At 35.2% G+C, this 27,234-nt stretch overlaps 2 protein-coding genes across 5 annotated transcripts; one reads left to right on the top strand and one right to left on the bottom strand.

Moving 5' to 3' along the window:
* Positions 1-1,777: 1,777 nt before the first annotated feature.
* On the top strand, positions 1,778-14,262 carry LOC100376296 (nucleolar protein 4-like). Of its 2 annotated transcripts, none has more exons than XM_085493314.1 (8): positions 1,778-2,112; positions 5,808-5,916; positions 6,698-6,876; positions 7,202-7,372; positions 7,512-7,715; positions 8,395-8,523; positions 9,599-9,785; positions 11,905-14,262. In XM_085493314.1, exons 1-8 carry the CDS (start codon positions 2,071-2,073, stop codon positions 12,066-12,068), a joined length of 1,185 nt encoding a protein of 394 aa, XP_085349440.1. In that variant the 5' UTR covers positions 1,778-2,070; the 3' UTR covers positions 12,069-14,262. The 2 variants fall into 2 exon arrangements, with proteins under 2 accessions (XP_085349440.1, XP_085349439.1); XM_085493313.1 differs by having other exon boundaries at positions 7,512-7,748.
* Positions 14,263-14,401: 139 nt separating this feature from the next.
* Positions 14,402-26,703, bottom strand: LOC144341984 (enoyl-[acyl-carrier-protein] reductase, mitochondrial-like). Of its 3 annotated transcripts, XM_085493315.1 has the most exons (4): positions 26,464-26,683; positions 18,264-18,394; positions 15,973-16,106; positions 14,402-14,985 (listed from the first exon to the last, which is right to left on the bottom strand). In XM_085493315.1, the coding sequence occupies exons 3-4, from the start codon at positions 15,977-15,979 to the stop codon at positions 14,816-14,818; spliced, it is 177 nt and encodes a 58-aa protein (XP_085349441.1). In that variant the 5' UTR covers positions 15,980-16,106; positions 18,264-18,394; positions 26,464-26,683; the 3' UTR covers positions 14,402-14,815. The 3 variants fall into 3 exon arrangements, 2 of the variants coding, with proteins under 2 accessions (XP_085349441.1, XP_085349442.1); XM_085493316.1 differs by lacking the exons at positions 18,264-18,394; positions 26,464-26,683 and adding an exon at positions 16,496-16,611; XR_014927095.1 differs by lacking the exon at positions 14,402-14,985 and having other exon boundaries at positions 15,885-16,106; positions 26,464-26,703.
* Between the last annotated feature and the right edge of the window lie 531 nt (positions 26,704-27,234).

The raw sequence follows: 27,234 nt of genomic DNA, 5'->3' as shown, positions 1-27,234 counted from the left end.
TGGTGCCGATTTGGGTAATTTAGACCGTTCCATGCACCGCGGGGAGCCCCGCCGATTGACCTGCACGCGAGGCTGCGTATTCCGTCATATTTGCTAACAGCGGCTTCATATTCCTCAAAATTGACACAAATTTAGTAAAAAAGTAAAAATTGGTCACGTAGAAAAGACGTTTTTAAATTGTTTAAAGAATATTAGGAGTTGACCCGAGTTGAACGTAATACAGTGACGGCTTCGGTAACAGCGACTGGGGCAGTCACGGTAGGGCGGAGTGCCAAAGAAAGGCCCCATTTTTTACATGCGATGCTTTAGAATTTTACCGATCATCGCCTCAACACTGTTCGCTGATGATATCAATCTAAAATGAAAATGGATTGGCAATGATATACATAAAAGCAAAAAAACGAACGAAATTCACGAGAAAACACATTAGCAGAGGAAGACCGATGTGAGATATATATAGACAGTAAAAGAAAGCGTTTCGTGTAAACTCTCCACATGTTCAGTATTTTGATACTAAATATGCACCATGCCATCGGCAGTTGTACAATTCGGGGGTCAACCCAACATGTGCGTTGCTTATTTATTTATTTATTATTTCCATCTAAAATCTTGGATTTCTTCCTTCACTAACAGGGTTTCCATAAACCCCCTCCATTTTTACCGGTGTGAAACTTTTTTTATTTTTCCAATACGAGTTTAAATAAATACTCGTAATTCCTTATAATACAACAAGCTAGGGCGTTGGCTTGTTTTTTGTTTTTGTTTTTAATTCTGTGACTTTTGCGAAGTATTTGAAACAATAAAATAAAATGAAAGGCAGCTTTTTTTAATAATATTAATAACATACCTGTGTTTAAAATACCTGGAAAAGGATGTGGAAATATAAATCACATTTTCTTAACTTCGAGAAATATATTTATTACCGCTTTTCATTAAAAAAGAGAAAAACAAAATTTAGTATTTTACCGAGGCATTTGAGTTTGATCTCGTGTTTAACATCTTTGCCAGAATTATTTCAGTTATTTGTGTTATATTATTTCAAAACTTGGGCAGTACCAGGGGTCATCGGGGAAAGAGTGCAAGTGGCATGGGAAAACACCCCTAAATGAGGTGCTTGATCCGTTACAGACGCCGCCGGCCGCGCACGTTTACCATTTTCGGGATGGTATGTAATGGAAATACCACACTCTAAATAATCTTGTCAACCCCCTAAGAGTGTGGCTTATCACTGTGGACTGTGAAAACATTCACCAGTGTCAATGCATAATAAAAACGGTGGATCAATGTCATTATTCATATGACCAGCATTTCTACGATTCGTAATTTAAAAAAAAAAAAATAGGACGAGCTCATACGGCTAGTCGCATATATAAAACGGACATATTTTGGTATTTTTCGTAAAACGGCCTGGTTTCGACAAGATTTGACATCAAGGATTTTTATTAATGTTAACTTCCTGATTTTGATGTGTGCGTCGTTTGTGACCTGCGCCTAATATTTGATATTTACATACATATACTGTAAAATGAATATAATATGCCAATGGATTGAACGCATACCGGTAACAAGCGCCACACGTTAAGGACGGGAGTTTTAGGAAAGCTTAGGTCAAATAAACGAAACACATCTTAAACTGAACTTGGAATGCCAAGGAAATAAAAATATTTCATGCGGGACATTTACACCTCCTCTTTGCCTGTAATTGTATTCCCCTGGCCCCCTTATGTACCCCAATGACGTCACTCGTGGAACCACTCGTACCCCTACGCATGCTCAGATGGGTTCAGACGTGTACCCCTGAACAAAAAACAGACACCATTCGCCGTACCTAGTGTAATTAGCAGAATTTTTTCACGGCGTGCGGGTCAGCGGACAACGACACGTCGTCACCTTTCGCCAGCCTTTTCAACATCTTCATATCGAGAGACTTCGGTCAGAGTCACTGAAAAAATCATCGCCAATTGATCGGTCAGGGAGAGGTGCTGCTGTGTTCCTCCTTACAAACTGTGTTCGTCGTCACCATCCTTTCTGCGCTGTGCAGTACTGTACTGTGCCGCTCCTATACACCCCATGTCAAAGAAGACTTCGCGTCGTAGACTCGTGAAATCCGAGGTAAGACAAAGAAAATACAACCAAAGTATTTTTTTTATCTTGTTTTTATGTGGGAGTATTTTTAACGCGAAATATGTAACCAGTGCGCATTGTCGCACATTTTTTTTCGTCTTAAAATATACCTCATGTAATATGCAATCGTTGACCGCAGTTGGAGGGCAGCTGATTGCCTGCGCTCATTTTATCACGTTCGATGTCGATGATATACCCGCAAATATGGCGGCGAATATGGGGCGAAATATTAATTGTCAACATCGTGGATAAATTGGTTTTATTTTCTTGAATTTTCCAGATTTCGGTTTTGCTTTTGGTTCGTTTATTTTCCACTTCAATTCGGTAATTTATTCGCTTTTGTTTCAATATTACGCGAGAATAAAACCTGTGCATCGTTTGTGAGGCGGCGGGCGGGGGCCCTGTATTTGTGTATCAACAGTATGACGCTGCTGCCTATTCATATTAAAACAGGAACGACTGCCAATATACGCGCTTGGTTTTTCATATGCAAATGAAGTTCATTTTAAGTGACAGGGCAAACGCTGTTATTTACAACCGATGTGGTACATTTCACATCCCTCTCCGAGGACAATCGCCAAATGAGTATATAATATTCAAATTGTTGGAGGTCGAATATTTTATGATAATGCGGTCTGCGCTTATCTATATCACCGCACACGATACAACATCAGAGGCCAGCCATCAAGAGACCCTCCAGCAAATTTCGAGGCCATCGCGAAGAATCTCGCTGGTGATGGGGCGCATACTGCTTGTTTATTGTCTATTTCGAGTCATTTATTCCGTACATATTTTAATTTTCTCACAAAACTAAAACTGTTTTTGTTTTCAGTTTTACATTCCTGTTTCCAATATTATTATTTTTTCTGGATATTTCCTGGTTTCAAAGAACATGGTTTATTTTCAGTTTCTTAAGATCTCGCATTAGATTTAAATACTTAACGACCTTCTGAAAAACAATTCATTATTTATAGTTTAATTTAGTTTCAATACGGATAAAACGAGGACAATTTTATTATCAAGAGGATTAAAGCAACTCCGATTTTAACTTCCTGCTTTCGAAAAAAATGCTTTTATATTTCTCGGTCCAGTCCAGATAATTAAAATTACCTTTGAACGTAAATTATTTTGGTGTGATCTTCAGGAAGAGCACGCGTCGACTCCGATTACTACTGATATTGTTTGGAAGCCACTTAATTGCCTTTGATATCTCCATCAGTTCGAAAGACGTTTGCCGGCTCGTTTGAAGTGAAATTCACAAGGCGTTGGTGACACGCGCGTCAGACGGAACAAAGCCAAGAGGATTCTAGCATGGAACGGACAAAGAAAGGGGCCGTCGGGGTCGTGCACTTTTCAACCCGTTGTGACGCGATAACGATAACGTTCCCCGCCCATAAATTATCGTCACAAAGGGTATTTATTCTGGAGCATAATCTAATATACCCCCTCTCGTACCAGAATTCCCACGTAATATATATTTCTTTCACAGCCCCACAAAGTCAAAACCTTTTCCTTCTCCAAGCCTCAACTATTCATCCGTCATAACAGAGCTGGAACTATTATAAGATTTTCTCATAACAAAGCACTGACAAACACATACATTTATTTATTTATTTATTTATTTATTTATTTAAAAAAAGAATAGTAAAAATAAAAACACATTCGTTGTTGAATATCGCTCTCTAATATTGGAATATATTAGTAGATTGCATTTCGCGGTGCCAGAGTTGTTCTGCGATAATGATCGTGAATTTTTGAAAACATCAAAATGTTCCATTTGTCATCGCCCATTACAGTGCAGTGGGTGTTCCAGGCGTGTGGCAAATGTGACCTTGTACTAACACGGCCGTGTACAGTGAGGAAGAGAGTGAGGTACAGTCGTTCACATAGGGATATTATGTATCTACTGCACTAGTTCGTCTGTAGGATATCTGTAGTATAAAAAACGGTATCCTACGCGAGCCTCTGACCTTCAAGACTTCATTTCATTTGGTTTCTGCTAGAATAAAGGAACGTGGTACGTGAATTTAATTAGGGCATTTAAATACGAACACTAGTACAGGTCGTTCGCCGTGACATTTTCTGGGAATTTGTTCTTAGTTGTTTTCAGTTTCGTAAGAATATGAGCACTAGGATAAGATGATACATCATACACAGAACTTCGACAAAGACACTATAAATACACACAAACCGATGCCGCCCCACAAGATCTCAATCGTTGAAGACCGGTCTTACTCATTTCTTAACGTTTTTGTTTCTTCGCCCAAAGCATTTCCATTGAATATATGTTTTGTTTCTCTGCCAAGTCATTTGTACCAGATTTTTTTTTTTGACGCCATGGGGAGTACTTTCCGGTGTGCCTTGGTGACACGTGTAACTCCTATACAATTAGTGATTTTAACATAAACCCCATCCTGAATGAGTGTGAAGTTGAACTCTATTTTCTTTTGTTCAAACCCCGCATGGAAAACTAACAAAACAAAGCAAAACAAAACAACGAGAAAGGTTCATAGAGAAAACAAAAATCAAATATATTTTTGTTTTGTCAAGTCACTTTGAAAATTATTTTTTTTTAAATTCGCGAAAGAGAAATACTACTATTTGTCAAGGTACCTCGTATAAATTTGATGTAGTGTTTGCATCCATTTTACTGAACTGAGAGTTGTACATCAATAACACACTGATATAATAATGTGACCCAAGTGACTGGTGATTTGTGTCAATGTATCAGACAATTATAAGTGTATTCCCAATTTGGATTTCATCGAATGTTCACCACTGATATTAACCACCCCTCATTCCCTTTCATATCCACCTCCTGATTGGTTAAAATCATTCCAGTGATTATATTCATTTGAATATTTCTTTCCAGTCATCAATTGATTCAGAAAATATTAACAGACGATATATTACTCTCGTGTATTTATGAACAATTTTTATTTAATTTTTTAACTACCATATTGTAACTCTGTACTAAACTCAGTGATTTCAACAAGTTACAGTACTTGGCTAAGTTTGATATTTGTATGCACAGCAAATGATAAAAGATTGACAAACTTAGGGCCCTAATGATGTTGTGAATATCTGCTAGCCTACCAGGGTAAAAAAACTGGTTTTATAACACCATGGAGGTACACATGCTGACACACTAAGTCTGTTTTCAAAGTTTATTCGTGTTATTTTCAATCACAATACAATACTGGCATACTGTTGTCATAAAGGGGTCACCCATTCGAAATCGCGGGAGGGGGGAATTTTTTCGTCCTAATTTTTTCCCCAAAGGTGACGAGCTTAAATTTTTTTCATCACATTTCTCAGCCCCTCCCCCCCAATGATATCATGATTTCTATTACCATTCGAGCACATGCTAATTTGATGATTCATTTATTCAGCAAATTAAAAATTAGTAAACATTAAATATTTCAACCAAAAAATTTCAAATTACTTATCTCTGAATACAGAATAGTTATTTTATGTGGAGCAATGACAGATTTTAAAAGTTTATGGTGCAAGTAAAAAAAAAAATACAAATTTCTGATCAATTTTAATTTTTTGAAACTCAAGACATGGACAAACTGTTATTAAATCTCATCTGCTCCAGCATAGAAACATGTCTTACCAGATTGTGACACCACCCCAAGGCACAAACCAATAAGCTGTATATTTTCTTATCTTTTCTACAGGACAACGAGTCCCTAACGAGTGGCGATACTGAAATTAGTGAACCCAGTCTGAACTCCAGTGGTGACCTCACAGTTGACAGTCCACAGCCAATGGATTTTAAAAACGGAGGTATTTTATTTTAATGTATTCACAAATTATAACTTGTATTTCAGCACTTGTTTTATTGTATTAATTCATTGTTTTAAGCTCAAATCACGATGTGGTCACAGATTGATGTTACACACTAACAATACAACATGTAGATGCTGGGGAAGGGGATCACAGTAAAATATGTTTACTGTGCTGATGCCAAAACTAGACACAATATAATACATAAAAAATACACTAATGTTTCTATGTGAAGTTGTGAGAATGAATACATATAATGCATACAATAACTGCATATGTTTGAAATACTTTATAGGGTTAAATAAAGTTTAGTACAGCTTTTAATGGCATGCAACTTATTGAAACATTGTAAGCATGTGTCCTTGTTAATGGAATTTTGTTTCCACATTATATTTGCATTTGCACTTACATAGTGGTGGGGAGGGGAGGAATTGATTTTGTCATAATTACCTCATGAATATTCATGATGGTTTGATGTGAGTAAATAAGTGGACAAAAACTGAAACAGTGAAAGAAGTATTTTTTAAACAGTTGTGGAATATTTACCTCATAAATATTCATGAGTTTGATGTGGTGGACAAATCAATGAAAAAACATATGTTATCTGCACTAGCTTGGTTACCTGACTCCTACTACTGACAGAATTGGACTTTGATACGTGAAACATCTCAATATATCATGGTTCAGGAGAAACATTTATAAAAAAAATATTGTATCCAGCCACTCCCTCAATTAATGTTTTTTTCTATGTAGAGATTTATATTTCTAATAATACTTTCAGATGAGAACAGCAGTAGGGCGTCATCACCAGCACGAAGTAAAGATACTGGGTCCCAACCGTTAGATATGTCAGGTAGCCAGACGACTGATCGGCCATTTTCCTTGACAGGGTCAACTGGACGTGAACTCAGGAGCTCGTCTGGTGATATCAGAACAGAAGCAGATGCCAGAAAATATGAGGTAAGTAAACAATTTCAACTACCGGTTGTATTTCTGCAGTCATCATATCCTTCAGCCTCTACATATTATTTTGGAATGTGAAGTAACTAACAATTTACATAATACCTTAAATTTATTTCCACTAAAAGTGCTTATGTCAGCAAAAAAATCCAATATCAGTGAAAGTATTCCCTCAGCGTATGTATACGAGATTTGTGGCAAGACGGTGAAAATAAAGAAATTCAGTTATGTACTGTAACAAAAATAGGGTAAATATATCTATCTTAGGAATTGTTTCTTTTTATTAAAGCAGTGATGTCTAATTAAACTTCTTCCTATCCAATAGGCTTCTACAAATGGCCACCTCAGTTTTGGAGAAGCAGGAAGGGTGCTAGATGGTGCAGAGGATCTCTCAACAGGTCGTGAAGATGATGATGATGACTGCGATGATGATAGTGATAAATTTATAGACACCCCACCACAGGGAGTAGATCCAGAAAGACTAAAAGCTTTTAATGTGAGTTTGATTGAAAAAAAAAATAATTTGATATGATGAGAATTAAATTAACAAGCAGCTTTAGGTTAAAAATGCAACATGGTGAAAACTTTTTTGAACTTATTGGTTGTGTAATAATTAAGTCTTTAATGCATTTCAGATGTTTGTGCGCTTATTTGTTGACGAAAATCTTGACCGCATGGTGCCCATTTCAAAGCAACCAAAGGACAAAATTCAGGCCATCATTGACGCAACATATAGACAGTTTCCAGAATTACATGAGAGATCACGAAAACGAATCCGAACTTACTTAAAATCATGTAGACGAATGAAGAGGAACAGGGATGCAAATGGCATTGATGTTGTAAGTGTCAAACATCAACAAGGGCAAATAAAGGTAAGGGTAGGCAACATGTGATATGCAATGAAATCCCATTACAATAAAACTATATGAATGTGTGTATATTGCAATAGTTTAGGCGAAGTATGACACATCAAAGCATACATAAACAAACAAACAAACAGTGAACAGTGAAATCTAGTTTGGTGATAAAAAAGTCATCATTTTAAAATTTGTCTTAGTATGATTTCAATGGGAGTTGCATTGGATGTCACACAAATTGCATACCCTTCACTTTATTCTCTTACAATAAACACTGTTATCAATATAATTGTTTTTTGCAGATTTTCGTCTCTGTAAATGCATTCAAGGGGTTGACAATTACACTTTCTGGGAGAGTTAATTTTTACACAGAATAGATAAAAAATTACAAAGAATTTATATTTTTAATAATCCACATTTACAGTACCATCATCTTCTGGAAAAAATAAGTTGTCATTATTCTACCATCTCCCCTCCCAGAGTATTTAGTAGCCTACCTCTATGTATAAGCTGGAATAGTCAGAAGGTGAGAGGATTGGTATCTTTAAATGAAGAGCAATGATTGGTTGATTTCACTAATTTAATTTGAAATGGAGTGAAATAGAGACAATATGGTTAACGTGCATAAATCTCATTATTGTATGCATGGTTACTTTTACAGCGACCGACTCCACCTCATCTCACATCTGCAGCAGCTGAAAGTATGTTGGCCGCAGCATGTCAAAGCGAAAGTGAAAATGCAAAACGAATGAGGTTGGAACTAGAACAGCAGCAACAGCAACAACAACAGGTAAATATGAGTGTTATTTGTTATTGTGAATTTAATGTCTTCCTGGTTTACAACACCATTTACAACCACATCGTCCAAATTGCATGGTTTCTGGATGTACACCCTGACATGCCTCTAATGCATGCACCCAATCAAAGTTGGCATTGCTTATGGCGATGAAGATTAAACAAAAGATTGAGAAGTCAACTCGCCAAAGAGGGCGCACTTTAAAACATACTGGTTGAACAGAATCTGCCAAGGTATACATAGTGAAACAAACCTCAGCTGGTGAAGGTGTCACAGGCATAGTGATCATTTTGATAGACCTTGTCACACATCCTGATAATTTCGAGAGATTCTCTATTATATAGAATTTTGTTTAAAATGCAAGAAATTCAAAAACAGTTTAATATGGCAACAATTATATCAATTGAGTAACTATAACATTGAGTTACAAAAATGACCACTCCTATATTTTAGAAACCATGTCCAAATTGTATCTCAACGTTCAATTAACTGAATTTTGAGTTATGGGCATCATACATTTTTGCTTTTGTTGAACGTCCACTTATACTAACTCAAACTTTAAATTAACAATTAACCGAACATTGAGCTATGAGCAGCATAGATTTGTTGTTTTGCTCTATTAAAATAGTACACCAGAATTGCATTTACTGTCTCCTCATTGTAACCATAGAAACACCTCTGTCAAAAATTAGAAAGAATTGACTGTAAACAATTCTTTTTTGTTGAGTTATCAGCAAGCTAATGCAAATTAATTGATGAAGGGGAAATAAAAAAAACCTCTCTGTTTTTGAAGTACATGTACATGGTTAATGGAAACACACATATTTTGTGTAAGTGTATGTGCTACTAATAGAAATAATATGATATATTTTGTACGTGCTACTAATAGAAATAATATGATATATTTTGTTTGGGGAGTGGTATAAGAAATCAATTATTTCAGAAAAATGTCTGAAATCTCCAAGTGGTGGCTTCCCCGAGTCTGGCACACTCACACAGGGTGTTCAAAAATTCCAGTTGTGATTTGAATTGGAACCAACCATTCATATTACATTGTTTACCTTCACAGGGTGATCTTCTTGTACAACAAAACCAATATTCTCATGACATAATAAGAGCAGATAGAAGAGCTACAGAATACAAGTTTACCAATGGTTTTGAGGGTTTTCATGCTGGAGGGATGCCACCACCAGTAACAGCTGCTCCACACCACACAGGGATCATCCATCAACAACATGCAACACCTTTAACAAATGGTGAGTGTTTCATCTACTGAACACCTCCCTTCATTCCAGTGTTCCATCTACTGAACACCTCCCTTCATTCCACTTTAATGTTTATTTTATAATGTTGAGTGTTCCTTTGTTAGGCTTACTTTGCAAATTGCCAGTGTTCTATCTATTGAACACCTCCCACCATTCCTTTGTTAGACTTACTTTGCAAATTGCCAGTGTTCTACTTATTGAACACCTCCCACCATTCCTTTGTTAGGCTTACTTTGCAAATGGCCAGTGTTCTACTTATTGAACACCTCCCACCATTCCTTTGTTAGGCTTACTTCACAAATGGCCAGTGTTCTACCTATTGAACATCTCCCACCATTCCTTTGTTAGGCTTACTTTGCAAATGGCCCGTGTTCTACCTATTGAACACCTCCCACCATTCCTTTGTTAGGCTTACTTTGCAAATTGCCAGTGTTCTACCTATTGAACACCTCCCACCATTTCTTTGTTAGGCTTACTTTGCAAATTGCCAGTGTTCTAATTATTGAACACCTCCCACCATTTCTTTGTTAGGCTTACTTTGCAAATTGCCAGTGTTCTATCTATTGAACACCTCCCACCATTTCTTTGTTAGGCTTACTTTGCAAATTGCCAGTGTTCTACTTATTGAACACCTCCCACCATTCCTTTGTTTGGCTTACTTTGCAAATTGCCAGTGTTCTATCTATTGAACACCTCCCACCATTTCTTTGTTAGGCTTACTTCACAAATGGCCTGTGTTCTACTTATTGAACACCTCCCACCATTCCTTTGTTAGGCTTACTTTGCAAATTGCCAGTGTTCTACTTATTGAACACCTCCCACCATTCCTTTGTTTGGCTTACTTCACAAATGGCTAGTGTTCTACTTATTGAACACCTCCCACCATTCCTTTGTTAGGCTTACTTTTCAAATTGCCAGTGTTCTACTTATTGAACACCTCCCACCATTCCTTTGTTAGGCTTACTTTGCAAATTGCCAGTGTTCTATCTATTGAACACCTCCCACCATTTCTTTGTTAGGCTTACTTCACAAATGGCCTGTGTTCTACTTATTGAACACCTCCCACCATTCCTTTGTTTGGCTTACTTCACAAATGGCTAGTGTTCTACTTATTGAACACCTCCCACCATTCCTTTGTTAGGCTTACTTTGCAAATTGCCAGTGTTCTACTTATTGAACACCTCCCACCATTCCTTTGTTTGGCTTACTTCACAAATGGCTAGTGTTCTACTTATTGAACACCTCCCACCATTCCTTTGTTAGGCTTACTTCACAAATGGGCAGTGTTCTACCTATTGAACACCTCCCACCATTGTTTTGTTTTACACTTCATTTTTTGGCTCCGCTGTTGACTTTGTCAAGCAGAGCTTATCATATGAGTGATTGTCCGTCGTCGTCCATGTCAACTTTTAACTTATTCGACTTCTTGAAAACTAAAATTTTTATTGCTTTGATACTTGGTGTATATGTACCTTAGACAGACCTCTCTCAGATTTGTTCATTTCGTGATGAATAGTTTTGGTAAAAAATGATATTTTCGACTTGCTTTGATATTATACATATAGGTACCACAAGTAGACGTCTTTCAGATTTGTTCATTTTAATGATATCTTCAATTTTCTAATTGAAATGTGCATTGCTAACAGCAGAGCTATCTCAGCCGATAGGCTGCTTGCTGCATGTTCCATCTGTTGGGAATTGTACCAAGACAATTACAGAAATTACTAGAACTTAGTTTTGATTTTTGTTTAGTCTGTCAATAACAATCTTCTTTCATATTGGTGTAAATGGGTCGAATAATTTGACAATTCTTGACTTTGCATCGGTTTTCATAAAGAAATTAATTCCCATTTAAATGTTTGTTTGAATAACTGCAAGACACAATACAATAGTGAATCTTCAGATATTTCCCACAATTCATAGCATTCATATTTATTAATTCATATAATAATTCCAAAACCTCAATAAACCTTGATGATGAATAAAGATTGATCTTGAAATGAAACTTGTTAATAATCGGTAGAATTGAACAAAGTGGACCATTTTAGAGATGTGCAAACATATTTCTGTATATATTCTTAATCAACATTTTCCATCCTTTCAATTTTAGGTCCGACTGATTTGAGTATGAAGAAAGGCAGTACTTCCAAACCCCAACTGAATCCATCAGAAGTGCAGACAATCAAACAACTCATTGCAGGATATCGAGAATCAGCAGCATTTCTGCTCAGGTCAGCTGATGAACTAGAGCAACTGCTCCTCCAAAGCAACTGACCTTGTCATCCCTGCCAATAATAGACAAATCCTACACAAATTGTAATATGGGCTGAATTTTGTTGAAAATGGGGGAGGGGGGATGGAATTACATTGATGTGTATATTAGTGTGAATGACCACTGAATCTAAATGTCTGCGATATTATTTAAATTCTGCAGCATAACTGCCAATGAAATAACTTTGTTAACAGGATCTGTCACATTTTAAAACAGTCCCTTTTGTATAATGGTATGACCCAATGAATTGGATGTACCATTCATAAAAATGAAGGGATGTTAACCATAAAACTAGATTTCATGATCATGATTGGTTGTAATAATCTTGAAAGAGATACTAACCAATCAGACTAAGAACAACCAAAGGTAGTAGTCTTTTGATTGGTTAATAGCCAGGTGTACCATACATATTGGCCAATCAACCTTGAGGAGGCTATAAATACAAATTTACCTTCAATTGAGAGATTATGGAAATTTCAACACTATTTAAATTTGTTGATTATGCATTATACCAGAGAAAACAATTTGCTTTGATGTCAAAACTTCTCAAAATATGTTTTCATAATGCAAGCTGAATCTTTGTTTTAAATCAGGCACAAATTGAAACTGATGCAATATTGAAAACAAAAATCAAAGTTGATGTTTTCAAACAGATAAAATTTATTTAGTTGAAATTAAACATTTATATTCAACAAGGAGTTTCTGTGCCAGGAAGGGGTTGTTGTTATATTACGTAGAGCATAGGCTCTAATTCAGGTAGCTACCTCTTTTTACTGTTAATGTATATGTTCAGGGTTGATATTACTAGTTATTAACCTCTACTCAGCTATGTTGACACCGAATATCAACCTGTGGAGGTTGTTTGCAATTTATTTCCTCAAATTCTTTTTAAAAAGAAATAACACAAAGTTATTTTCTCCCTGTCAGCGACATCAGCATGCAAAAACTGTTCAGCATGGTGGAGTAGATAAACTTTAAACTCAAATTTTGCTTTTTGTCAGATGTTCAGATTCTGTGTTTGCCACGTCTTACCTGTGTGCACACTGTCCGTGCAATATTTTACTGTTATTAGTCTTATGTGCAATAGTATCTGGACATCTTTTATATAATGCTATATATATATAAAGCACACACAACCAGTGTTATGATGTGCGCTGTTTATTTTTTAATTTCTACTGCGTTTTTTCCCTTTTCACTCATGACTTTAAAATGCAGGTTTTCGATAAAAATTAGTTTGTATTGTAAAAAGAATTTCCTATTAATACCTTTATTTTTTAAAACTGCATCATTAAGTTGGTGACTGTACATGTTTTTTTATTATAATATTGTGCATCACTGCCCACTTGTACAGAAAATGCACTGCCGATGTTTGTAGGCATATTTGAAGTTTTTTTATTTTTGTAGATGCCGCTGCCACCAATGCACGTCACTGCCATATGTTAATCACAGCCGATTACACCACTGCCATTTATAAAAGGCATATTTTGTTATTTTTGTAGCAAATTTATCTGAGATTATTACCTAAACAAGATGAAATTATATGAAACCAAACATTTTCAGATTATAATTGTCTTAATTACATTGATTTATTTGGTGAATATGACATCATTTCTATATTATTGATACTGCAGTTCTCTTTATAGGGGATGATCAGAGACTAAATTCTCCTTGTATGGTTTGATCTGATACTGCAGTTCTCTTTATAGGGGGATGATCAGAGACTGAAATTCTCCTTCTCTGGTTTGATCAGCCATTTCCTTATAAATGTAAATGTCACTTTTGAAAACCCATCCTGGAGACAATAAAGTTTGTCTGTTCCAGCATTATTTAATAAAAATAATAATCACTGCTTTGTAACTTTTTTTATGTTTAATAAGATGTCTAATTTATGAGAAGCTAGGCAGGCTAGAACTGAGCAGTAGAGAAGCATGCATGGTTTACATTTCTATCAAAATTCAGATGCAACATTTTTATTATTAAATTTTTTTTTTTCAAATATTAAAGATAGATCTGATTGTTAATATATTGTTATTACGTATTTAAATAAGTGAGTGAGTTCATAGCTTGCACTATGTTCTTGCATATTACTTGAACATTTAATGTTTAAAAAAACATAAAGTTATGTATTTATTGTTATTTCTCCCTTTGCAAGGGAGACAACTCAGTAAAATATTTAAATAAATGTGAATTTCTTTCAAAAAATCTACTTATTTCTTTTACTAGTGTTTGTGTATGCGTTTGACCTGCTATGAAAGGTCACACATCCATGCACTGTATATCCCGATTTCATTTACTTTGCTCTGTCGGCCACAAATAAGACACCCCCAGTCAAGAATGACATTTCATCTTTTTATTTAACAGATGTGATCATATTCTCTAGAGCTTGTACGTAGAACACAAAAATTGAAATATTTATTTATATAAAGACCAAAATGGCTGCCAGTTGGCCATATTTTATTCTATTGAAGTCAGATTAACAGATACAAAGATGATTCTGTGAAGACAATTATTGAGATGAATGGAACCATTATTAATGGTCTTCATTTTGGGATGTTTTGCTAAAACACAAGGATACACTACAGTTTCATTTCTTATAGCTATACATAAGTCTATAGCACAACACGAGGTAACAACTGCACAAATTACAGAAAAGACATAATTTTACCTGTCAATCAATAAATGTTTATCACCATGGTTTCCATAGTCATGGTTTTATGCATATTATCAAATAAGTGTAGCCTAGAAACGGTTACAATGATTCCATGGATAGAATCTGTTTTTCTGTGCTGTAGGGTCCAATGGTGGTTTCAATTGCTGATTTGTAGTCCATAAGCGGTACCATTCGATGTCTCAGTAGTTCCAACTTTCCCTTTTTACTCCAGTCACATAATTCTGATATCATTGTTTGGGCTTCATCAGCTGTAAACAATAATCATGAATTATTCAGTATCACATGATCATGTTGAACAAGCTGATTGGTTGTTTATCCAGATGCTGTCCTGAACAGTTAATATGAGAAAGCGCCCTCTACAGCCAGTCTATATCATACTATAGAGATAGAGGGCGCCATCCACTATCATTTGACACACAGAATGAAATTAAAACATTTGTGAACAGATTAGTTATCACTGGGTTTTATTTTTGATATTTCTGACAAGTCTCGTAAAGTACAGTAGAACACTGCTACACTACAAAATTTAAGAATTTAAAAAAACGTCAAATATCAATATATTGAAATTAAATACCAGGGAAAATAATGTTTCAGGGAGAAATAAGTCATGTTAGAGTTTTCATACTTATATGAAAACTGACATGTTCACAGATTCTGAAAAAAGTCTCTACTCCCATTTTTCATTTTTATCATGCCATCCAGTAATACACAACTTTGATATCATTAAATATCAATAATCCAGTTGGCAAGGTGATTGGTTGCCGTGACATCCCCCACCATAGTTTACCATGGCACCACCATGTCTGTAGTTTAAAATAAATAATTTAGAGTGTGTGTGTGCACTGATTCCTCATTTTCAAATACATGTACTATAAATATTTCATGAAGTGATATCAGCTTTACCTATATTATAATGGATTGTTCTTGCTTTTCAAATAACCCACTCTCGATATTTCATGAAGTGATAGCAGTTTTACCCTTAATATAATTGTCTGTTCGTAATTTATCAATACCCACTCTCATATTTCATCAAAGTGATAGCAGCTTTACCCATAATATAATGGTTTGTTCCTATTTTTCAATACCCACTCCAGATATTTCATCAGTTATAGCAGCTTTACCCATAATATAATGGTTTGTTCCTATTTTTCAAATACTTACTCTAGATATAACATCAAAGTGATAGCAGCTTTACCCATACTATAATGGTTTGTTCCAATTTTTTAAATACTTACTCCCCATATTTCATCAAAGTGATAGCAGCTTTACCCATATTATAATGGTTTGTTCCTATTTTTCAATACCCACTCCAGATATTTCATCATTGATAGCAGCTTTACCACCAACAGCATTCAGGGTTTGCCATGGTCTTTAAAAACAAGCACACAAGACAGGAACAAATATTTAAAGATCAAATAGTGATTCTGTGCAAACTGTTCATTCAAACAGAAATACAAGTGTAAATATTGAGAAACATTTCTATTCCAAAGGTTGTTATTTTTGCATAAATAAGTTAAAATGTGACTTGACAATTCATTCTATGCATCATGTGTATTCATTTTCAACATAGTAATCAACCACATAAAAAAACGTGCATGTTGGCCAGCACAAACTCTTGCAATACTCTACTGTATTTGGATTGCATCTAGAGAAATCACTGGAAAAACACCAAGATTAGAACATCCAAATACACACAGAATAAACCCACAGGTACACAGCTGCTAAGATAATAAACAAAAGACCACATGTTAGTCTCACCTTTGACCCAGGTGATGCATGCCCCAAACAGGGCACACCTGTGAAAACAAATTTCATTGGTTCTTGCAAGGCATTTAAATACCAACGGTGATTGGTTGATCAGTGGCATGAGACCTTAAGAGAAATAAGAAAGTTAGATAATTTGCTCATCCCTCCTGTGGGTGATAGAACAACTTCAGGTGATCAACACTTGATAATTCAAATTTATGCAAATTCACAGAATTCAGATACTGGTAAATGTTGGAAAGTAGGACTCATGGTGGCGCTATATATTTCACATGTCACAGCCCCTAGTGTCCTTGTAACTAAAATTCCTAATTAAATTTCTTTTTAAATTCTTCTTTAATTAATAAAATGAAAAAAATTTTGGTCACTGCTTGTACTTTTATTTGTTTTTTTTCAAACAGGTATACTGAATTAAATGAAATTTTAGCATTTTGGTTGAATCTCTAGAGATCAATAAATCAAATCTGTCAACATTGTATATTCTAATGTAAATGTTTATCCTTGCTTGGTCACATGCCCAAATATAGGTTCACTGTCTTTACTGTGATGTTAGAAGGCTGTGAATGACCCCAAGACATAACACTGCATTCTGAACATGCTTGATCATAATTGCTTGGACTAATGGGTTCACCAATTGCAAAATATTGTTTACAACTGGTATACCAGCCCCAGCAACCAGTGGCACGCAGAAGTGTGCCAATAAAATTGGACAGGCTATAGTGAAACTGAACAAGGAAGATATGGCAGCCCCAGCAACCAGCGGCACGCAGAAGTGTGCCAATAAAATTGGCCAGGCTATAGTGCAACTGAACAAGGAAGATATGGCAGCCCCAGCAACCAGTGGCACGCAGAAGTGTGCCAATAAAATTGGCCAGGCAATAGTGCAACTGAACAAGGAAGATATGGCAGCACAACAGGATCATGTTAATTCAATACAACACTTTCGTGGTGCCATTGCGGATGCTGCACTACCAGGGAGGTGATGCTCGATACAATAATCTACTGTAGAGTGCATCCGGTAAAACTCCATTTCAGCCTGCAACACAAATGTCTTACCGGGGGGTATACCATCTTTGAGAATGTTGGTATAGGTAATTTGTGTTACAAAGAAAAAGATATTATCAGAGTACACTGGGAACAAATTGATTAATTGTCAACTGCCCAGAACATGATGGACACTGCAGTGCCAACATTCATCCAGGTGCCAGTATTGGAGATGAAAGGAGTGCATCCATGAAATGCATGGAAAGACAGAAATTTACTGTCAGCCAATTCACTTTTGATGGGGACAGTAAAGGTCACCATGGCATTGCAATGGCACAGAATAAACTAGTTACGCACCTGTGTCGTGGATTAAAGAAAAAAATAAATAATACCACTTTCTAAGGATCTAAGGAGAAACTTTAAAAAACACTTTGCCAATGATTTGGTTGCCAGATGCAATACAGAACACACAAAGGTTTTCAAGCAGTATTGTGGACGTCTGCAAATTGTAAAGAAAATAAACTATCATTTACTGTTGATGCCATCATCAAATGATATCGTGGGAACTATGGAGAAATGTGCAGAAAATATTCATTTATTTGCACTGGTAGGAATCATTTTTACTGCCTGACACTAAGCTAATATGTCCGATGGACACAGATCTATTAATATATTTTTTGGATAAGACTTGGTATAAGTGCCCTTGATCAGACAAAAATTCACAACAAACACAGTGCTACCTACATTTGTATATCAATGCAAAAACCTGTATCCTCACCTATTCCTTGGTAACTTCCACCACCACCATGTCCATACAAAGTATTTATATTGCCAGGAGCGCCAGAGCTGCCATCATTATCTACAGCACCAGATGAACCAAACTCATCACGATTCATACTGTAATGTTATCTGCATAGAAAACAAAGATGAATTTATCAAATAAATAATCAAAATCTTCTTCATCAGTTTTATGTTATATAGAATTTCAATTACATCAATCTGAATGTTCTTCACAGGATTTTCGTCAAGTATAATTGCTAACAATACAAAAACATAAACAATTTTATGTTTAAGGTGACATCTTTTCCAAATGAGAAACATCTCTCACAACCAACACCATGTGTGGATATGATGCTAAACTATCCAAGCATATCAATTTATGGCATAGAAAACAAATTTTTTCTCTTAATTTTGATGTATTTTCTTGTATTGAAAATGATGGCTAGACTTTGAGCAACTATACTTGGCTGTTTCAAGAGGTTCCAAAGCGCAGCCAATCAGCACACAGGAATTACTGAATAAGCAGGCAGAAACAGATAATGAAATGCATTCTGGGAAAACAATATAAAATTCAGGTGAATAAAGAAAGTAGCATTCTGACTTTCAGCTTTACTGAAACTATAAATAATGCGCGTCTAATAACACAAAAAACAAAAACAAGGTAGGTACAGTATAAATGTTTTATAAATATACATTTTTAATATCAAAATGGTTGCTAAAATTTCAAATTGAAACAGTTTTGTGACATCATCGTTAGTTAAAATATCAATGAATTAGTTGTTAAGCACCTCATTTTGAATATTACAGTTGAGTGGAAATTTTTGTTATTTTGAATAAGTTATTGCATATTATCGCATATTCTAGGCATAGATGGAATGAGTTCCTTAAGGCCCCTTCACCCCAAACACTCCAGTCCCTCAATTTAATTCAATATGCCGAATAAAAGGGACACATAAAATTGAAATGGGAGAGGTTAGGATTAGAGTTATGAGTGAGGGGACTCTTAGAAACTCTTACTGAAGTTCCTTACTGGCGTAGACAATGTTTAGCTCTCTTTGAATGAAAGCTGATTTACAAATCTTTATAAATAATTTTTAATTTTAAATTGAGGGAATTGTCAATTGACCTTTTCAGAGTTCCCTCAAACGTTTAATTCTACTCTTTGAGGGCCTGCAAATATGTCATCCACATGATTCAAACTGGAGTTTGGGCGTACAGGTCTCAGTGGTTTAAGTGGTCCCAGAGCAAGCCCCCTAGACGGAAAGAAAAGCCCACTCAAGTGTAGGGCAAATACAAATGAAATAACAGTGCAGATATTAGGCCCGAAAAAAAAAATTCTCTCTTTCTCTTTGGAAATTTTAAAATGAGGCGACGAGGCGATTTTTTTTTTTGAATACTGAGCTAAAATGGGGGAAATTTGAGACAAGTGCAAGTACAAGCGCATTTTGGAATGTTTTAGAAGGAAAAAAAAAACGTTTGAGGCGCATAGTTCAAAATGATGCGTGTGGAAACGACAAACAGAGATATTTTTTTTTTTCAGCCATAGAGCATCCTGGGCTGCGCGTGAAGTTAGTAATGAAATGGAGGGGACTGTGTACACTGCGGTATACTGTTATGCGACTGCGACCGCGTGAACTTTACGTGGTTTATTGAGTTAGTAATGAACAGGTTGCAACTGTGTGACTGCGGTCGCTAGTCATTACATGAAAGGTGTTTGGTTAGTAGTAGAAGCAGCGTGACTGCTAGCTACTTAGTGAAATGTTAATGAAGGAGATAGTAAACTGACATCGAATATATTTACATGGAATCTGTGATAAATTGACATAGAATAGTAATAACTTTGACAAAGAATATAATAATAAACACAGAATACATGATAATTGATCTGAAAACTATAAAACTCTTGAGGGGATATGAGCGTATACCTAGAGCGAAGAAACAGTACAGTCAAACCAGTTAAACCAGAACTCGTTGGAGAATGGGGATGGTGGTGGGATAGACGCAAAAAATTTAAGATGTGATCTTCTAGAAAGCGTGGCACGAGACACTGAGTAGAGAGAAACAGACCCCCTAGTGAAATGGCCATGAAAGACCCCTTAGTCAAATGATCATTAAGGACAAGTCATTGAAAAAGACACAGTCCCTGTTAAATTTTTGAAAGTTCTCTTAGTGCTTGTCATATTAAAGTGGAGGGGTTGTTGCGAACGTGTCCTTGAAACTTGAGTCCAAAGTGGCGTATACAACAGATTGTTTATTTACATCAAATTCGAACATGTGTTGCGTGACAACCCTCCGATTTAAGACATAGCAAAGAAAATCAAAGAAAGCTTAGAAAGAACTCCCATGTGCTGAGAGTATTGGAGACACATTAAATACAATTCGAAATTACTTAGCTGAAAACTAATTATGCAAATCAGAAAATTAATATGAACAGATTTGAGTGTAAAACTAATGAGGTCTGCGCAATGTAACAGAAAATCTATGTTTTCAAGTTTAATTGAAACGTGATTAGAACCAAAAAATTATGAATTATTGTGCTTATTAGGGAATTAATATGAACAGATTTTTACCCCAAACTAATTAGGTTTGTACATTGTCCTAGAGCATCTTTGTACCAAGTTTCATTGAAATGGAATAATTAGTACTTTAGATATCAGTGTGAAAGCTTAAAATTGGTTAATTATGCAAATTAGGTAATTAATATGTACAGATTTTAACCCACAATTATCCAGGTCTGTCTATTGTCCTACAGCATCCATGTACAAACATTCATTGATATGTGATGTATAGTACTTGAGATATCAGTGTGAAAGTTGGAAATTGGTTAATTATGCAAATTAGGTGATTAATATGCACAAATATTTACCAAAAACTAATTGGATCTCTGCATAATTCTAGATTCATTGAAATGTGATGATTAGTACTTTAGATATCAGTAGAAAAGCTGAAAATTAATTATGCAAATTAGGTAATTAATATGCACAATTATTTACCCCTAAAACTAATCAGGTCTCTGCATAGTCCTAAAAGATCTATGTACCAAGTTTCATTGAAATGCGATGATTAGTACTTGAGATACCCATGGAAAAGCTGAAAATTAACTAATTATGCAAATTAGGTGATTAATATGCACAAATATTTATCGGAAACAATCAATCTCTGCATAGTCCTTGAGTATGTAAGTACCAAGTTTCATTGAAATTTAATGCTCACTACTTGTATCAAATGCTGAAAATTAATTAATTATGTAAATTAGGTAATTAATATATACTGATAGTACCATAAAAACTATCAGGTCTGTGCAGTGTCATATGACATTTATGTACTAATTTTCATTGAAATGTGATGATTAGTACACGAGATATCAGGGGAAAAACCGAAAATTGACTAATCATTATGCAAATTAGGTAATTAGTATCCACGGATTATTACCAAAAACTAATCAAAACCTAGCATTAGTTCAGAGCATCTATGTACAAAGTTTCATCAAAATCCAATGATTGGTTGTTTAGATATCAGTGGAACAGTCATGGAACTGCTAAAAATTAGCTAATTATCATGCAAATTAGGTAATTAATATGCACAGATTTTTACCAAAAACTAATCAAATCTGCGCATATGTTCAGAGCATCTATGTACCAAGTTTCATCAAAATCCAATGAGTGGTTCTTTAGATATCAGTGGTACAGTCATAGAACAGCTAAAAATTAGCTAATTATCATGCAAATTAGGTAATTAACGAGCATGGATTTTTACCAAAACCTAATCAAAGTTTCATCAAAAACCGATGTATGGTTCTTGAAATAGCAGTGGAACAGTCGGACACACATACACACATAAGGTACATACAGGTGTCCCATGAATTGTGGAGCCACCATTGGATTAACTTTTAATATTAATATTGTTGAATTAACTTTTAATATAGTTGCGATATGAACTCAATTAAAACGCGTTCCTATATAGGGTTGTGTTTTAATTGGAGTTTAATTAAACTCAATTAAACAATGCAATACAATGGAGAATTGCACTTTATTTAAGTTTAATTTAAACTATAGATGAATATCCTGTGACTGAACATAGAAATGTTTGCGAAGCTTTGGTTTAGTATCGGGGTAAGGTATGGTACAATTATATTAATATTAATATAAACTGAACCATACCTTCCCCGATACTAAACCTAAGCTTCGCAAACCTGACTTAAATTCGATTAAATATTAATATAAATTATGAAACATTGTGGAGCCCTATGTTTGGGGCTCGGCTCCACTTGTACAAAGGGCTCCACTTTGTTTGTGTATGTCTGGACTACTGGCTCTACTTCTATGTCTACACCAACACACACACACACACACACACACACACACACACACACACACACACACACACACACACTAACTGCAAAGACTCCCATTATGTGCTTCGCACATGGGAGTCAAATATAGATCACAAGTGATGTCTAAATTATCACATTTTAAACAAACAAGATAGCCGCCAGTCGGCCATATTTGATCAAATTCCAAATTGAATTGACATGTATCCATGTATCCATTCATGACATGCTAAATATCAATGAAAATGATACATGAGATATAGTAATATGGCCAAAAATAAAAACAGCCGTTATTCGGCCATCTTTGATCTGATTATGAAACAAAGTGACATGTATGATATATGTGCCAAATACGAATGAAAATGTTACATAAATCTTGGAAATATAGTAGTAAAGCCAAAAAGTCAGATGACTGTCAATCGGCCATCCTTGATCCGATTTTGAAACAAATTGTCATGAACATATATCCTAACATGTATAATCTATGTACCGAGTTTGAATGAAAATTGACAAAGCATGTCCTAAAAACAAGATGGCTGCCAGTCGACCATTTTGAATCGAATCGCTAAACCACTGCATGTGCATATGTCCCACATAAAGTACTAGACACATGCACATGACTCAAGACGGACGGACGGACGGACGGACGGACGGACGGACGGAGACCGAATTATAAGTCCAAACTTCGTCCGAACGAGGACTAAAAAGGCGAAATCACGTGTCATAAATATAGTTTAATCTTATAATTAAACACCAAATATTGACGAATCTGCATATTTTGTTTACATGCATTTTGTAGAAGTTTTAGCTGGCCAACAAGTGTTTTTCTGGTCAGAGTTCTATTACATGACATACCTGTAGTTTCAACAAATTGAAACAATATTTTGATCTGTAACCAGTCTTTTTTTTTGTAGAAATTCACCTGAACACTTAACATTGTCGTCTATGGAGTTCTAAATAGTGGTATGATCTCAGTAGGGTCAAAAATCAATGGCAAATACAATGCTGTGTGTGGGTTAGCTGAATAGCAATGTCATCGTTTTACATTTTTTTTTTCATTTGATGCTCTTTGCACAAAACTGTTAAAAATAAATTTGTACGGTGTGTAGACGTTTTGAAAAAGTATGGTACAAATATAACATGACTTGACATGATTTTCCACCTACAGATGGGCTTTACCTGGTAATATTTGGGTATGATCATTCAGTAAAGAATGATACAGGTCTGCCATATGTCTGTTAAGGTAGAAGCCTACTCATAATCTTTTGCGAAAGTTGGTCATAAAATCACATGACAATGTTCATTGGTTTATTGTCTAAAATCATGAAGTTTTTGTCTCATGGCACTGTGAAATAGCATTCTTTTGTGTGTTATAGTGACAAACCCCCCGGTATTTTGAGAAATTCATCTTAATTAATACGTTTTTTTAAAAACAATTTCATAGAACACAATGTAAGAGAAAAATTGCATTTTTTGCTATTTTTTAAAACCCAGATTTTTGAAATAATTGAGAACGACAAAAATTCCCCATTCAGCCTATGTCACCATCCTACAACTTAAATATAACAATCTCTGCTATAGGAACCCATGGCAAAAACATTGGCATAGAAGACGTACCTACACTTTGTGCAATGTTTTTTTTTTTTAAATTATGATAATTTATTCATGATGTGCTCATGAATATTCATTAATTTGTGGGTCAATGGTCTAAAAGGAGTGATATATTATTATTTTACACCATTACAAGTTGTTAAATTGGGAGAATAAATATATAGACAAATATTTGATACTTATTTTGATGTAAACAACTCGGGTTTGATTAATTCCCACAATTACAAGTTGTTAATCGGAGAGAATAAATGTATCGACAAATATTTGATATTTAATCAAGCGTAAAGAAATTGTGTTTGATCAACTTCCACCATTTCAAGTTGTTAAGATAATGAAATAAAAATACTGATATCATTGGATATTTTATTTAATTGTCAAACTTCTGTAATTTGTGTGGTGCAGAAGAATCGGTCCTTCACTTGACATTTTATGTGTGTTTACATTGCGGGTTTGTAAGTAAGTAAGTAATTCTTTATTGCTATTGTATCCCATTTGAGATCTTGACATAAAATACAATAAAGTCAAAAACATGTAATAATAAAAAAAATGAAAATGAAAGGAAATACTAAAAATACTGTAAAGGAATGAAATAAAATAAATACATATCTCACAATAAGAATAATTGTAGTAGTGTTTTGTGGGGTTTTTTTTTGAGGCAGCTGGTACTGAAGTTATTGTTTGATTTTTTGTCTCTCCATACATTTTATGTTTAGTAAAAAGGCTGGTTCTTTCTTTATCATATACTGTAGAATACTTTATTTTCGCTTGGAATTTATTTTTGCTATTTTCGCTGAAGGGATGATTCCGTGAAAATATAATCCAGCGAATATACTTTTTTCCCTATATTTCAAATTAAACTCATCAGAAATCAGTAAAAATAAATTCCATACAAAACGCCCAAAAAGCCTTTTCAGCGAAAATTAATTCCAGCGAAAATAAAGTATTCCACAGTAGTTGGCACTTGAAAAAGAAATGTTTCTCATCTTCAATTTCTCCAAGATCACAGACAGGGCATATTCTATCAGAGATGGAGATGTTTTTGTATCTGCCTGATTCAATCTGTAAACGGTGGGCACTTATTCTAAGTTTAGTCATTGCAGCACGATATAGTGGATTTTTAATTATTTGGAGGTATTTCTCAAAAGAAAAATCAGTTTTTATTTCTCTGTATGTTCTTAATTTGTTTTTGTGATGCACGCCCTTATCATCAAACATGCATTCTTTACTTTTTTTCTGGAATTGCATTTTAAGTTTTTCTGTAATGTCTTCAATAGTAACATTGCTGTATTTAATTTGCCTATCTTTCCAGATATTACTTAAATTTAGGTTTTCCAAAATCTTTTTCACACCAGATACCCAGTTTTTAGTACCAGAATCATGCATCTTAATACCAAGCCTGTATGCTTCACATACTAATGTATTTTCAGGCATTTCCTGAACCCTCATCCAATATTTTAACAATTGTTTTGTACCCTGTATTGTAAGAGGGTACACCTCCCTAATTCAATTAAACATGGCAAGTTTGAGGCTCTGCTATTCACCTTTAATAACAACTTGCAGAATTTGGAATGGAGTTTTTTCCATGGGTGTTGTCAAATTCCAAAGCTGTTTTGTGTGGGCAATAATATCACTAGACCATATTTCAGTGCAGTATAAGAGAATTGGTCTAACTACTGCATCAAACATCTTCAAATGAATTCTGAGTGGTGTACAAGTTGCCGAAAATAATAGCTGATTCATTTTGAAGCAGGCCTTAAGAGCTTTGTTTTTTAGGTCTACCTGGGCTTTTTCTAATTTCCCTGTTGTGTTTAAATTTATGCCAAGGTAAGTGTATGATGTCACTCTTTCCAGTACATCCTGGTTTATAAAAAATTTATATTTGTCTAGGCGTCTACCTGCTTTGTTAAATATGATTGTTTTAGATTTTTTAATGTTGATCTCCAACTTCCATTTGTGGCAGTATAATTGCAGGGAATTAATCGCATTCTGAAGACCTGTATTGGTTTCTGAAAGGAAAAGCAAGTCATCTGCATAAAGTAAACATGGAAGTTGGTTATTTAATAAAGTTGGTGGGTCATTGTGTGATGCATTTATATGACTTTTAATATCATTTAAGTATATATTAAAAAGAGGCGGACTTAGACCATCGCCCTGTCTGATGCCTTTCTCAATTGGGAAAGTATTGGTCAAGCCGTTTTTAACTTTCACACATTAGCTGGTTCATCGGGGTGGATAAGACAGAACATGGGTCGCTTACCAACGCGTTTTTCCATTATTAACTCGGGAACTTCAAATTTCGCTGTCGAAAGATGCACTGGGGTGTACCTTCGGCGCATCGCCTTATTCTTCCCAGTCTTGAAACTTTGGAACTTTGCTCTTCCCAGACGACTCGTTGTTCGCCTCCAGAATCAGAAACTCGGTTAGTGCACTCAGCCAGCCACATAGAGCGAGAGAGTTGTTGTGTTCGCCGCTTCTCTCCTCCAATTGAACCTCTTCAGAATGTTCCACACTGAAATGTTCTCATTTTTACATGGGCAATGTACAATACGCCATAAATCTCTAAATTACAGCACAGTCAGCTGGCATCGGTGTCATATACACCCAGCGCACAGTCACTTGATTTTCAGTGACTGTGCCAGCAGGCTCAGCGTACATGGATTACTCATCAGAAATCATACAAGGTTAGCACAAAAGTATCACAAGAGGGCGCCATATCACACAAACTTCAAAGATAAGATTTATATGGAATAAGTCACTGATTTGTTGTAATGGTTGTTAACGTTCCAATCATTCAAAAATGTAAAATACATACTTAGCGAAAATTGTCATGCTATATACTGGGACTGTGGTAGTTGGTGTTTTCATAGATCTTAACAATGTTCGTGAGAAGGTTCGGAAAATGACTATATGTATATATGTACATTGAAGTGCTATATGTATATGTGCCGCTGAGAAGTGGTCCCAAATTCACCACTTCTGTCTGAAAAGGGGTATGTTATTTTACCCTGTCTGTCTGAAAAGGAGTATC

The sequence above is a fragment of the Saccoglossus kowalevskii genome, chromosome 18, assembly GCF_978046115.1.
Source record: "Saccoglossus kowalevskii chromosome 18, keSacKowa6.1, whole genome shotgun sequence".
Lineage (NCBI taxonomy): Eukaryota > Metazoa > Hemichordata > Enteropneusta > Harrimaniidae > Saccoglossus > Saccoglossus kowalevskii.
Note: the sequence above shows the minus strand (reverse complement) of the source record. Positions and strands in the feature narration are given on the sequence as shown.

Bases quoted from the DNA above. Each gene is read 5' to 3' on its own strand.
- LOC100376296 (XM_085493313.1), top strand. From the start codon at position 2,071: ATGTCAAAGAAGACTTCGCGTCGTAGACTCGTGAAATCCGAG. The intron at 7,373-7,511 runs GTGAGTTTGATT...AATGCATTTCAG, and splicing joins AAAGACTAAAAGCTTTTAAT to ATGTTTGTGCGCTTATTTGT. The intron at 8,524-9,598 runs GTAAATATGAGT...TTACCTTCACAG, and splicing joins AGCAACAGCAACAACAACAG to GGTGATCTTCTTGTACAACA.